Here is a 12,905-nt window from a genome sequence, read left to right as displayed (position 1 = left end):
TTTTTTAGTATTGTACAGGTGGGTTTTAACACCTATACAAGAGAGTTTTACTTTATACAAGGGGGTCAAAAATTCTAAAATAAAAGAAAGTAAGCCTAATCCTGTTCTTCCTCCTCCTTCTTCCTTACCTCCACGTTCTTAATGATGTTAACACTCACAGATTAGTTTAGACTAGAAAAGCACATTGTAACATAGATAGTAAGTATTAAAAAAAATCTATAAACATATAATACGTAATATATCATATAAAAGATAGCAGCAGCCCTGGGCGGGGTGAGAGAAGACAAAGCCACCAGGCAGTGAGGGTGTCAGGAGTGTGTGTGTCTCTGCCTGGGCTGCTGACCAAACAGCCGCAGTGGGCAAAGACAATCTTTTAGATAACCAGCAATAAACTGCCTTGAGACCGAACAAGAAGCTGCAGAGTTTTTCTTTAGAAGCACAAGTTAGAATAGAAACTTTACCACCACACGAAACCCCTAAATCAATCCCAAGGTTCTCACAAGTTTCTGTCTCAAAACTTTTAAGAATGTGTTTTGGAATAGCCTGGACTGGCAGGAAAAGCAAATTCTCATGTGCAGAAAATGTTTGAGGTGAATGAAGACTGAGAGTTACATACACGGTGTCAGATGATGAAAGAAAACGCTGTTAGATCTGTAAATTGAATCTGAGAATAATGGCTTTTTAATCTAGTCATGGGACACCTTTTTAAGTTATAATGCCACACTTCATTTCTTGAATGTGTTTCTTAGAACCTGAAAAGCTTTTGAGATTTTCACAGGCCACAGAAGGATGTGGATTAGCTGGCAGTGATAAATACGTTTATTATTTATTTCTCCCTTGCTGTAACCACTTCTTTAGATAAGTGTGGCACAGCTGGAGTGACTTATGAGACTTAGCATGTACTGAGAGTCTTGCTCATCCTGAACCTGGAGTGGGTTTCAAGAAATTAACAGAAAAATATTGAACAACCCTGTCTAAGGCTGAACTCCTGGTGCCCTGAGCTCTGCTGTTCCAGCAGTCGGTCTGCAGCTACACAATATGACAGGACTTGGGCTCACTGATTATTACCTTTAAAAGGAAACAGGTATTGTGGAAACCAGGGAGGGATTTAGCTCTCCCAAACTGAGTAGTACTGAAATCTTGGAAACAGGGTATTTCCGGTGCACGAGTCATGTTCTTTGAGCGATGGAATTTGACAATGAACTCTGATTTTTCAGCTGTATAGAGGTTCTTACTATGAAGTGCTGCACTGGGCAGAATGTCTCTGTCACTGCAGCTTGCTCGCCAGGCTCCCCAGGCAGCAGTGAGCAGCTGGTGTGGTACCCTGAGGGGAGTGTGAAAGCAGGAGCAGCCCCGATGCAGCAAGCATGGTCACCTGCTGGATTCTTTAGCACTGAGCTCCTGTACCAGCCCTGTTCTGGTGTGTTCACCTCACGTGCTCGTCTGCTCTGCTGTATGAGCAGAGCTATTGGCAGCAGGGTGACCAGCACCAGTGCTGGTGCTTGGCTGGTGACCCAGCCTGAGCTGGGGAACTCGACCGTGACATCTGCAGGAATTCATCCCAAACCCCAGGCTGCATCATCGAGTTCTGGGTGCTCCACAAAGAGAGAGCTCAGCTGCTTGTTCCCTTGAAGAAATTGCTACTCATTGCACTCTTGGATGAAGCTGGGAATTGTGTTCCTTCAGGGATGCAAATTTCACAAAGAGGCAAATATAAATTCTGGTTTTAGGAATTGTGATTCAAATGAAGCTGTTGGTCTTCCTTGAACTGGAACACAGGGGAGGGAGTATTGTCTGAAACTGCACCACTCTGCTCTTGTCTGGTGGTTGTGATATAGAATGATATCAACATGCAATAATGTATATTTTCAATCTGCTCAGGTAATAATGGCATCATAAAAGGAAGAACAACAGAAAAATGAGCTTTTAGGAACTGGTGAATAATAGAAAAGAGTGAAAATACTATCTCGAAGAATAGGAGATAGGCTCCAGGTTCTCAAATCACTCTGCTTCTGTAGTTTATATCTTTAGCTTCTTTGGCATCTTCTGCACTTTAGCTGCAGCAACAAGTGTGCTCTGAAAAATCCATGGATGTGGTCTTATTGCCCAGGGACAATCATGCTTTCTGTTCAGGTGGGCTGTTAGGATCATGTTTAGTCTGGTGGTATTTTTATCCTCTTGTTTTTAATCTTAGTGATTTATTTTTATTAGGCTAGTACTTGAAGCCTCAGTTTTGACCACACTGTATTTATCCAATATGTGGAAAGCCACAGCATTAGTCCTTGCTTTAAGGAACTTAGATGTAAATATGATAATGTGAATGTCTCTATTTTTAAAATCTTTTAAATTAAGCCAAGTTTTTCAAGGACAGCCCAGCTTTTTTACAGAAGTGCAGAGTCTGGTAAGTGCACTCTGCCCCATTCCACTCTAAAGCCACAGAGGTTTAGGCTGGTACTTCTGGTCTTCTTGGACACAATCTGACTTTTATTTACACACACACACACACACACACACACACACACACACACACACACACACACACACCACAGGGTTTACCTGCAATGAAAATCTTGCAAATGTGCCTGCTCTCAACAGCTCTCTGTGCTAAAGCAAGAAGAAATTGCTGCTCGGGAGGCAAAGGCCTGTTCCACCTCCCCCAGTCCAAACTGGATGGAGAAAAGGGGCATCCACCAGAAGGTGCAACTTCCAGCCCCATTTATACATAGCATTCATTTTAGCAGTCCTGTTTTTGGGAAGAAAAATTCACAATAAGAAGTCCTGAAGCCCTCAGAGTGATGCTACATTAGAGCCTGGTGCTGCCTTACAATGGCTTTCAAGTTCATGTGCAGATTTTCCTTTGCAAAGTTACCAGAACATGCCACAAATCCCAGTTATGCCTGAGTTTCCTAGACCTCGAGAGCCACTTCTGCTAATATTTGCTGGCTGTTGGGATCTTGCTTCTTTTGAAATTCTGTTAAAGATGAGGCTAATAATCTCCTGCAGCTTGTCTGTCACAGCATTTGGTATCAACTTAATTATGCAAATGTACAATTCCAGAATAATGCGGGATCCAGGCCAAGCCTCTTTTAATTAGATGTTTGGGTGTATTATTCTGTATCTCAGGAAGGTTGTCTTCAGGAAAGGGAGTAATTAGAAGCCTTCACCGTGCGTGGGTCTGACTTGTTCCTTAGGCTGGAGCTTGGCCTCGCTGGCGAGGTCACCGCCTCCTGGGGACTCCTCTCATTAGCACTCGGCAGGGTGCAGTCATGCCCGGCTCTGCCGCTGGCCTTCCAAGAATTCTGCTTTGAGTCGCCTTCAACAATGCTAAATGTAAGCTGATTAAACAAACACCTCACTGGACCATGCAAGTCTTGGGTTTATTTAGATCTGCCTGTTTTCCTTTTCTGGAAAATGTTTAATTGAAATGTAATGGATATAAAAATTGCTGGGTTAAATCTCTCAGAAATGCATCCTTGAAGCTGGGCACTTAAATTCTTACGTAGCAGGCTGACTTCCCCCTCATCCCAGTCTGATCTGTGGAAGTGGATTGACACTGGGGATGGGGCAGAGGGATCCTGGAGATGCCATCTTGGGTCAGTGCTGGATGTTGGCTCTTCAAAGTCAAGACACCACAGGAAAAGCTGAGAGAGTTGGGATTGTTCAGTCTCAGGAAGGCTGAGAGGGGATCAAATCAGCGTCTATAAGGGACTGAAGGGAGGGTGTGAGAGAATGGACCAGGCTCTGCTCTGTGGTGTGAAGCAACAGGACAAGAGGCAATGGCAGAAACTGATGGCCAGGAAGTTGCACCTGAATGTAAGGAAGAGCTTCTCCACTGTGCAGTGACCCAGCACTGGATCAGGCTGCCCAGAGAGGGTGTGGAGTCTCCCCTCACCAGAGATATTCCAGAACCCTCTGGACACAATCCTATGCCATGTGCTCTGGGCTGATCCCGCCTGAGCAGGGAGGTTGGAGCAGATGCCCCACAGTGGTCCTTCCCACCTGACCCATTCTGAGATCTTTGTTACCAATGCTTTGTTACAAAATACTTGTTTCTGCTATAATCTCCAATTGGCTCATTACATTTAGTGGGTCTTGGTTTGGCTGCATGGAGTGTCTTTGGGGGTTTTTTTAAAGTATTTTAGACAAACTGAAAACTAAGGAAAAATGGAACTGTCTGCAGGTGCTCTGTAACTGGCTGAGCACACATAACCTGCCTTTGGTGAGAGATGAGTATGAAAACCACCCAAGGCCGTGCAGTGCCTTTCCACAACGTATTTGTTCCTACTCGGAAGCTCATCTCCGTGTCTCAGTGCCGCTTTCAGCCCTGCCCTTGCCCCAAAGCCTGGGTCACAGGAGGATACCTTTGTTTTCCTCTGTCACTGCCGTCACCGGGCGCGCAGGGAGATGTGGTTCAATCCCGGCTGTGCCTTGCGCTGCAGCACCGAGGATCCCTGTTCCTGTTGCTGGGAGCCGTGGCTCAGAGCAGCCTCTGTCACTTCACTCTGTATCTCCTGTGAGCCTCGGAGCTCTCCCTCGTCCCACAGCTCCCGGCAGGAGCCGCAGCCTCTGCCCAGCCGTGCTCTCCTCTCCTCCCCTTCCCTCCTTGTGTCCGTGCGCTTCTGTCCGCGCTCACCGTGTGTGAGAACCCCGGCACTGATCCAGGGGTCTCGTGTGCTGGTAAAGTCTCTCCTCCAGCCCGTGCTTCCAAATTAAAACTCCGCAGCCTCTTGTTGTTCGGTCTCAAGGCAGTTTATTGCTGGTTATCTAAAAGATTGTCTTCGCCCGCTGCGGATGTTTGGTCAGCGGCCCAGGCAGAGACACACACACTCCTGACACCCTCACTGTCCGGTGTCTTCATCGTCTCTCTCCCCGCCCAGGGCTGCTGCTATCTTTTATATGATATATTACGTATTATATGTTTAGAGATTTTCCCCAATACCTACTATCTATGTTACAATGTGCTTTTCTACTCTAAACCAATCCATGAGTGCCAGCATCACCAAGAACATGGAGGTAAGGAAGAAGAAGGAGGAAGAACAGGATCAGCCCACTTTCCTCCATCTTAGAACTTCTGACCCCCCTGTACAAAGTAAAACTCCCCTGTACAGATGTCAAAACCCCCCTGTACAATACTAAAAGAATTTCCCCTCTAATTTGTAATTACTTCTACTATACCATCTAACCCTCTGTGACCACTTGTTCCACCTTCAAAGTTGGTAACTCATTCCATGGCTCAAACTTAAAATCACAGCTGTTTTCAGCTGCTTGCCAGGGTCTAAAATGCTTCTGACCAAGGCCTGGAACCTCTGAAAATGTCTGAGGGACATTTTGAGTTTCAACAACCGTGTGGGGCAGAGCTCTCTGCATTTCCTGCCAGCTGACAGACCCTGGCTGGATTACTCCTTTCTGATAGTTGGCTAAAAAAAAGAAGAAATAAGAATAGCTTGGGAAAGAAGTCTACTTAAATCAATGTAGTAAGTTAGATGGGGTTTTGGTATTTTGGTCATTGGGCCTTTAGCTCCTCCAAAGTTGTGATGAATTGGAGTCACAGGTTTTGAAGCCAGAGACAACCTCTGAAAAGATTTTTTTATTCAAGTAAGGCCTTAATCTTGATTTTTATCTCAGTACTGTGTATGATGTATATAATTGTCATCTATAGCAGGTTAATTTATTAGTTTTGTCCTTGTTATAGGCAGATCTTGAGATTAGGTGAAAACAAAAAAAAAAATGTTTTTAAAAGAAATTAGGAAGCCTGAGTCATGTATTAATGAGGCCTTCTCCCAAGGTGCTTAGGTAATACATTCTCAGTCTCTCTCAAATTAATTACGTTCTAATAATCCTTGTAAAGTATCTTCCTTACAGATGTTGCTCTAACTTATTAAATCCTGTGATGCATCATCAGTTTTGGTGGTATCAGCTGGAGCAAAGGGCTCTGAACAGTGCAGAGGACTAGGCACACCTTAGGAACTGATTATGAAAAGGAATTTTTAATTATCCTGCTGTGCCTTTCCACTGTAGAATTTTACACTTCCAGCAGACAGATTTCTCTGAGGTTTCATACCATAAAGTGTTTATTAGTTGCTTATGTTTGGACTTTTGTGCGGGGCTTACCGGTGTATGCATTAGTGCCAGTTGATATTTGTCTTGCTCTTACACACAGCTGGAGTGCCCCAGCAGCTTCCTGTATGTTCTGCTGTGTTACCAGTCACTGCCATGTGGGAATGGGGCCCCAGTTTTTTTGAGTCCCATATCAGGATTGTTCACCCCTCCTCCCCTCAGCAAAGTGACTTTTCACATACGATTGAACTGCTATTTTCCTAATCTCTTGAAGAAATCTTTCTTGGCGCGTTCAGTAGGTCACTATGAAAAATGTGCTTTTCCATTTGGCAGGCAGACTGGGAAGCTGGGGGAAGGGGAAGCAGAGAGGAAGACAAGGACTCATTCCGTTCAGGGATCAGAGTGAAATCAGCACTTTGCTTTCCTTAGAAGATCCAGCAAAAGCCAGCACCTTGTTCTGGTGGCAGCCATCCCTTTTCCCCTGAGACCCGCAGTGGATGAAGGGTCTTGGCTCACCAGGCTGCAGCAGTGAGGGCCATTGCACCCAGGCTTTATCCCAAGGTTTGGGGGCAGCAGACAGGAGATGAAAGGAGGGCATGAGGATACCCTTGTCCAAGGCTGAGGAGCCTGGTTTGAGGTCTTCCCCAAGGACACTGAGTCGTCAGAGCAAGTGAAAAGAGGAACAGGAGGGTTTGGCTGGGTGGTGGGGCTGCCCCCCTCTGAGGGAGAGGGTCGGGCAAAGGCTGAGCTTCAGCTGCTCTCATGCTCCTTGCAGGAGGATTGGTGGGTTCTCCTGACCCAGAGCTGCTGGAGAGCTGAGAACCAGCCCTAAAACTGTTCTCCAGGCAGCTTCATCAGGTAGAGTTTCAGAGCTGAGATTTTTTCCCTGTCTCACCCCTGCAAGCACAGAAGAAACACATGGTGGAGGGTTCAGAATTTAACCCTTTTTGTGAGTAAGGCTCAGGTTTTTTTGCTGTTGTAAAAACAGGAGAGGTGGTGCATACCTTCAGCAGCCTCTGTGGAAGGCACTCGCGCATCTGGAAAACTATTTGGCTCCCCCAGCCACAGTGGGGGCTGGAGAGGGCCAAGGTTTCTGCATCACTCCCTAAGCAGCCCTTACTCTCCACTTGCTCCGCAAGGTTTCACATCCCCAGTCCTCTGCCACCTTCACCACAGAGCTGCAGCTGCCCCCCGATGTTCTCCAGCAGATTGGAGCAGGGCTGGGGCTGAGAGCTGCCCCAGCCAGCAGCGATGGCACTGCAGGAGGAAAGGCTCCCCTTGCTGCTGCTCACTGCCCGGAGAGGGGCAGCCGTGGGGGTCCTGCCACCAGGGAGGAGGGGAGTGGGGCAGGCACTGGGCTGTGCTGCAGCAGCAGCCCCAGGATCTTCACCTGGGGTGGGAACAGGGGAACCTGCTCCTGGGAGCTGCTTCCAGCCACAAACCAAACCCTGATGAATTTACTGACTTCCAGGGTTTTCCTGTCCCGGCAAATTCCCCTGTTCTTCACAGGCAGGAAGGCAGATGACTGCCTGCCCCTGCCCTGTAGCAAGGAGTTGATGAATCATTTCCTTTTCCATATTTTAGTGAAATTATGTTGTTCAGAGCTCATCTAGAGCATTTTAATGTTTTGAGCACTTGCACTCTTCACTCTCTTCCTGCAATTGTCTGAAGGCTGGATTTTTTTTTTTTGTCTCCCTCCCAACAGCAGTTGTTACTTGCTTGAGACATTGCAGGTGGGTGCAAAATAACTTTTTTCTCACTTTCTAGACAGTTTTTAAAAATTTTTATTGTACATAGGTGTCAGTGTATCCTTTAAAGCATGAATGTGAGTTTCTACCAGTGAGAGAGATCTCCCTAAAGGAAACCAAGGCACTGTTGCTTATACCTTTAGACCTTGGAGATTTTACTTAGTTGAATATAAAGTTAGGGTCATATTAAAAAAATAGTTCAGAATTTTGAATAACAGACTTATTAATGCTGGGATTTCTTAACAGTGAAACACTGCTTTGTGTGTTTGGCTGTTTGAGAAGGAAGTTGGCATGTCAGCAGAGAGAAATGTGCTGCCCTTAATTAGATGGAGACATATCACCAGAGGCCTCAGTTTTGATTTAAATACTGGCTACAGTGGGGGCAGCTCTGTATAGGAAGTGGATTTGGCTTGACCTGTATTGTGCTGCTGCTGGGCAGGCAAACAGGGGCAGTGTGATTTATTGTCCACACTAGAAGAGACCTGGAAAGCAGTGTATTTTCAGCATTCCTATCGTAGCTTATGCAGTAAGCTAAGTATCAACAGGTTAACCCAAGGAGCAAGAAAAAAAAAATCCTTGGACTTACTTTGATTAGGGCTGCTGATTACATGGGTATCTCAGGAAAAAAAAAAATAAAGGAGGAAAAAGCAGCAAAGGGGGCACTGAAACTGGGAAGCCTGGTATCCAGCTTTTATGGGTGATGTACAATAACTGGTATTCTGGCAGTGAGGCAGCAAGTTACATACGTTGTGAAGGGTGTAATTATGAGTTGAGGCTTTTTCCCAAAGCTCCTCTTTCCTGATTTATATCTGCCCTTATTGTTATCTGTTATATTCACATGGTTGGGCTTTTTTCTTTTGTTATTTTGTTTTCCTTCCTTGTTTTCAAAGAATAGCTTATCTGTGTGCCCCAGCAGGGTGGGACTCACAGAGATCACAGGCTTTCTACAATGAGCCAAAGCCAGCCTGCTGACTACAAGGAAATTTCCTGAGGGTGTCAGCCACGAGTGCCACATGGGCTTTGCACAAGGCAGTGATTGCACTGGTGGGACTCGGCTGGAGTCCGGAGCGGCCACTTCCACTGCCAGGAGAGCGGTGAGCATCTCCTCAGCCTGGAAAATCGCTGCTTGTGTTCCAGTGCTGTCTCGCAGGTAGGCGGTGACCAGAGCTCCAGAGCCGGGAGGGAGCTGGAGCAGGGCTCCGCTGGGATGTGAGCTGGGACCGCTCTCTGCACCTGCACCTCTGCACCTTCGCTCTGCTTCAGCTGCTTGCTGCAAAGCCTGTAGGAGCCCCAACTCGTTCTGTTCAAGGCTGAGAGTACACCTGTGTGCTCCCGAGGCAAAGAGTAAAAGGAAGGCACCAATTCGTCTGTTTTAATCTTTTGCCTGGAGTCTTTGCAATGGATGATGGAGCAGAGTCTCTGATGACTGTGCATCTGCTCACCCGTTTGGGGCACTCATTTCCTCTGCAGCAGACTCTGGATCGGCTTTTGGACTGGCTGTGCCTGGACATTGGCCTTTTCTTGGTGTCTGAGCGAATTCCTCCCCTGAAGTACTACGGGAGATACCGCAAGAGGAGCTGCAGCTTTCCTGGAATATCCGTCCTGCTTTTTCTGCGCGAGGACTTGGGAGAAGAACGGATTTTCCAGGTCCACGAGCAATTCCAGCGCCCTCCCTGGCGGTACCAGCGTGCCCGGTTTGCTAACGGGCAGAGCCCCCCCTGTGCCCCATCCCACCAGGACTTCTACGGCCTGGATGAGCAGCTGCCCGTGTGGGGCATCCGCCGGGTGCACTGCGGCCCCGAAATCCTGCGGGTCACCCTCTACTGCAGCTTTGAGAACTACGAGGATGCCGTGAGGCTCTACGAGATGATCCTCCAGAAGGAAGCCACCCTGCAGAAAAGCACTCTGTGTGTCTTCGTGCTGCACGCCACCTCACACGTGGCCGTGCAGCTGTGCCTGGAGCAGCTGCCCGTGGGGGTGACGGCCGAGCCCCCCGACTCGTCAGCCCTGCAGTTCAAGGTGCAGGAAATCGGGCAGCTGGTGCCCCTCCTGCCCAACCCCTGCGTTCCCATCAGCAGCACCAGGTGGCAAACTCAGGACTATGAAGGAAATACAATTCTGCTCAAGGTATGTCTGTGGTGCTCTTAAGAGGAGGGTTTATCTATGTTTTTCCAAGGAAAGCAGGACTGGTTCAAAATGGAAATTATGATTTTGTTTGTTCATGTTTCTTTTGAATTTGTGAATGCAGTAATCGGTGTCTGCCAGTGCTGTGATGCTGTTGATAAATATAAGCACTGATCCTTGGAATGTTTTTATACAGTTAAATTAACGTCATTACTGCTTGCCTGAAATGCAGATTATTAATGATTTCTAGGGCACACTAGCTTAACATCTTCCCTCCTCTGCCTCAAAAAAATGATTGTAGCAGCCTAATCTTTTTCTGATAAGACATTGCTGTATAAATATTTTTCAAAGCAGGTTTTTGGCATCCAAACCTAGAAGTTTTGTAAGTGTAATGTTGATGCAGCACTGCCTGCAAATGAGGTTGTGAGATCACAAGTGAGTTGTAGTTGGGCAAAAGTGACAAAGAGATGTGTCCTAGGAAATCTCTGCCTTATCTGTTAAAGTGTGCAGTCCAGAGGTTATATGAATACAAATTAAAAAAAAAAAAAAAAAAAGAAGACATGTGAGTAGAATGAAAGCTTGGCTCAGTGTGCTTTCTTTCCATCCTCATACAGAAATCCTCTGTTAGGGGTAAAGTTAATTACTTGGTTCAGCCTATTTGTACACTGCTCTGAACACTAATCTTAGGGCAGCTCTTGCTGCCTCATTCAATATCAATTTATAAACTGGTTTTTACCCTCTTGGAGTGGTCAAGGCCCTGGGTATCTTCATGTAGCTTTGAAGATGGTCCTACCTGCAGCAGGGGACTGGGCCAGTTGACCTCCAAAGGTCCCTTCCTAAATTACTCTGTGGCTCTTCCTGCTGTAGATACAAGGTCTTTGAGCTGACAGATATACATTAACTCACTGGTAGGAAACTTGGAAGCTTTTTTGCGGATGTGACCATGCTGCACTGTGCTTCTCGCAAAGGAAGGTGTAATCCACTTGAATTTGAGGATGTATCTCATGTCCAAGCTGCCGACAGCAGGCTGACAGCCAGTGCTTTATTCTGCAACTCTTCAGCCCATACTGCAAATCTTTATTTTGAGTACCTGCAATTTACCTCCCTGCCCTGACCTTCTGCCATATTGCAAACTAAATCCCAGGCTCTGCTCACAGACTCCACACGGAGTTGGCATTCCCCCCTGAAGCCCCTTGTGGTAACTGGCAGTGGCTCTCCTTTCCAAGTGTTTATCTAGGTTGCCCTGGCATGCATGTGGATTTTTTTGTATCCACAACCTGCTTTGGCTGGGACTTGCCCAGGTGTGCTGACTCAGGCTACGAGTGCCCCCAGCGCAGCGGGGCTGGGCGCGAGTACCGTCATTAGCCGAGCTAGGAGTGTGTGATAACCGGGTTCTCTCTAATTCCCAACAGGTGCAAAGCAGCTCCAGGACCCTTGAAAGAAACACCGGGCTTTGCCAGCAGCATACCAAGGCGGGCAGTGGAAGAATCCCGCAGGACTGTATGCCAGCCCCGCGGCCTGTAACACAGGGCAATCCCGGGCGGGGAAGGCGGGATGTCGGAGCTCGGGAGGGTGAAGCGCAGTGTGAGCCCGGTGAAGCGCTTGTCCCTGCGCGGGGCAGCAGTGACCTCCAGAGGCTCCTGCGCTGCCCTCCCGGTGCCGCTGCAGCCCGGCCGGGCTGGGAGGCGCCGTCGCTCCGCCGGCGGGCGGGCGGGGGGCTGCGGGTTCCTCCGCCGGAGAGCCGCGGGTCCCGGGCCACCGAGACCGGCACGGACCCCGGGCCCGCCGCGGGGAGCGCGGGGTGCGGCCGCTGCCCGCCGGGCCGGGGCCCCGGGGCCCCGCGGAGCCGCCTCCTGCCGCGGGCCGGCCCCGGGACAGCGGGGCCCGAGCTGCGGGAGTTCTTCATATGACTGAAACCCAACGCGCCTGATGGACCCGCCTTGCCCAAGGACAGCGGAGCGCTTTTGGATGTGCCGGGGCTGCTGCTGCTGCTGCTCAGCGCGTACCTCTGTCGCTGTGACATCCCGCCGGCGGTCACTGAGGCAGACACTGAATTTCCATGGAGAGATGCTAAGGAGGCTGCAGGAAAAAGAACACTATTTACAGAAAACTGTTGTGTTGGTTTGTTTGTTTTCAACGCAGAATAAGTGAGGGGTATGTTGTGCAGTGAATAGGAATAAGCCGTGTGACGCCTACAGCTGTTCTAAGAAGGTAGAAAATAGACAGTGACATCTTCAGATAGGTTTTGAAGGTGCAGCTTGGCTGAGCTGCCCAAGCAGCTGGATGCCCCCAGCCGTGGGGACTCACCATCCCTTGCTAGCACTTACTGCAACAAGCTCCTGGCATGGTCACAGTGGGCCTGCTGGTTTTCCTTTGTGTTCCTTCTTGCTTTCCCTGTTGTTAGTAATTAAATCTATCAATGTTGTCAATGTTATGCAATATTTGAAATGTAAGACTATTCTGTTAAATATTTCTCAGGATAAATATTTCTAGCAAGACCTTTTTCTCAACTCAGCACAGCACATGCAAAAACCACATACTTGAAGAGAAGTGCCAGTAAAACCTGCCGCTGCCTATTCATGTGACACTTAAAATAAACACAGCAACAGGCCAGGCTTTGTTAAACCAGTGTGCAATTAGCAGGAAATCCTAGCTGGGTTTTAATTAACAGAAGACAAGAGAAGTTGAGAGTCTTGGAGGGAATTGCTAAATCTTCAGGAGTAAAAAGGACGGGAGAAATGAAATCATGATTCAGCATCAACAGATGCTGAAATAACTCCCATCTTGATCAGTTTTCTTTCTCAAGTAGGATTAAATAAATCTCAGTGGGAAAGACATGGGAAGAATATGAAGGAGTGAAATTATTCAAAGAAAAGCCATATCTGGTCGTACTTACCTTCCAAACAGTACAACAAAAAGGTATTTTCTCCCTTAAATATATCTGAATTCTGGAAGGGATATGGGGAGGTCCCTGCT

General features: G+C 47.7%; 1 protein-coding gene across 2 annotated transcripts; it reads left to right on the top strand.

Annotated features, from left to right (window-relative positions):
• Window positions 1-7,663: 7,663 nt before the first annotated feature.
• Window positions 7,664-12,368, top strand: FAM124B (family with sequence similarity 124 member B). 2 transcript variants are annotated; one of them, XM_072933437.1, is made up of 3 exons: window positions 7,664-7,790; window positions 8,701-9,932; window positions 11,342-12,368. In XM_072933437.1, the coding sequence occupies exons 2-3, from the start codon at window positions 9,204-9,206 to the stop codon at window positions 11,837-11,839; spliced, it is 1,227 nt and encodes a 408-aa protein (XP_072789538.1). In that variant the 5' UTR covers window positions 7,664-7,790; window positions 8,701-9,203; the 3' UTR covers window positions 11,840-12,368. The 2 variants fall into 2 exon arrangements, with proteins under 2 accessions (XP_072789538.1, XP_004186190.5); XM_004186142.5 differs by having other exon boundaries at window positions 7,688-9,932.
• Window positions 12,369-12,905: the final 537 nt, after the last annotated feature.

The sequence above is a fragment of the Taeniopygia guttata genome, chromosome 9 (genome assembly GCF_048771995.1).
Source record: "Taeniopygia guttata chromosome 9, bTaeGut7.mat, whole genome shotgun sequence".
Lineage (NCBI taxonomy): Eukaryota > Metazoa > Chordata > Aves > Passeriformes > Estrildidae > Taeniopygia > Taeniopygia guttata.
The sequence above is the reverse complement of the archived record's forward strand: the minus strand, read 5'-3'. Positions and strand labels throughout refer to the sequence as shown.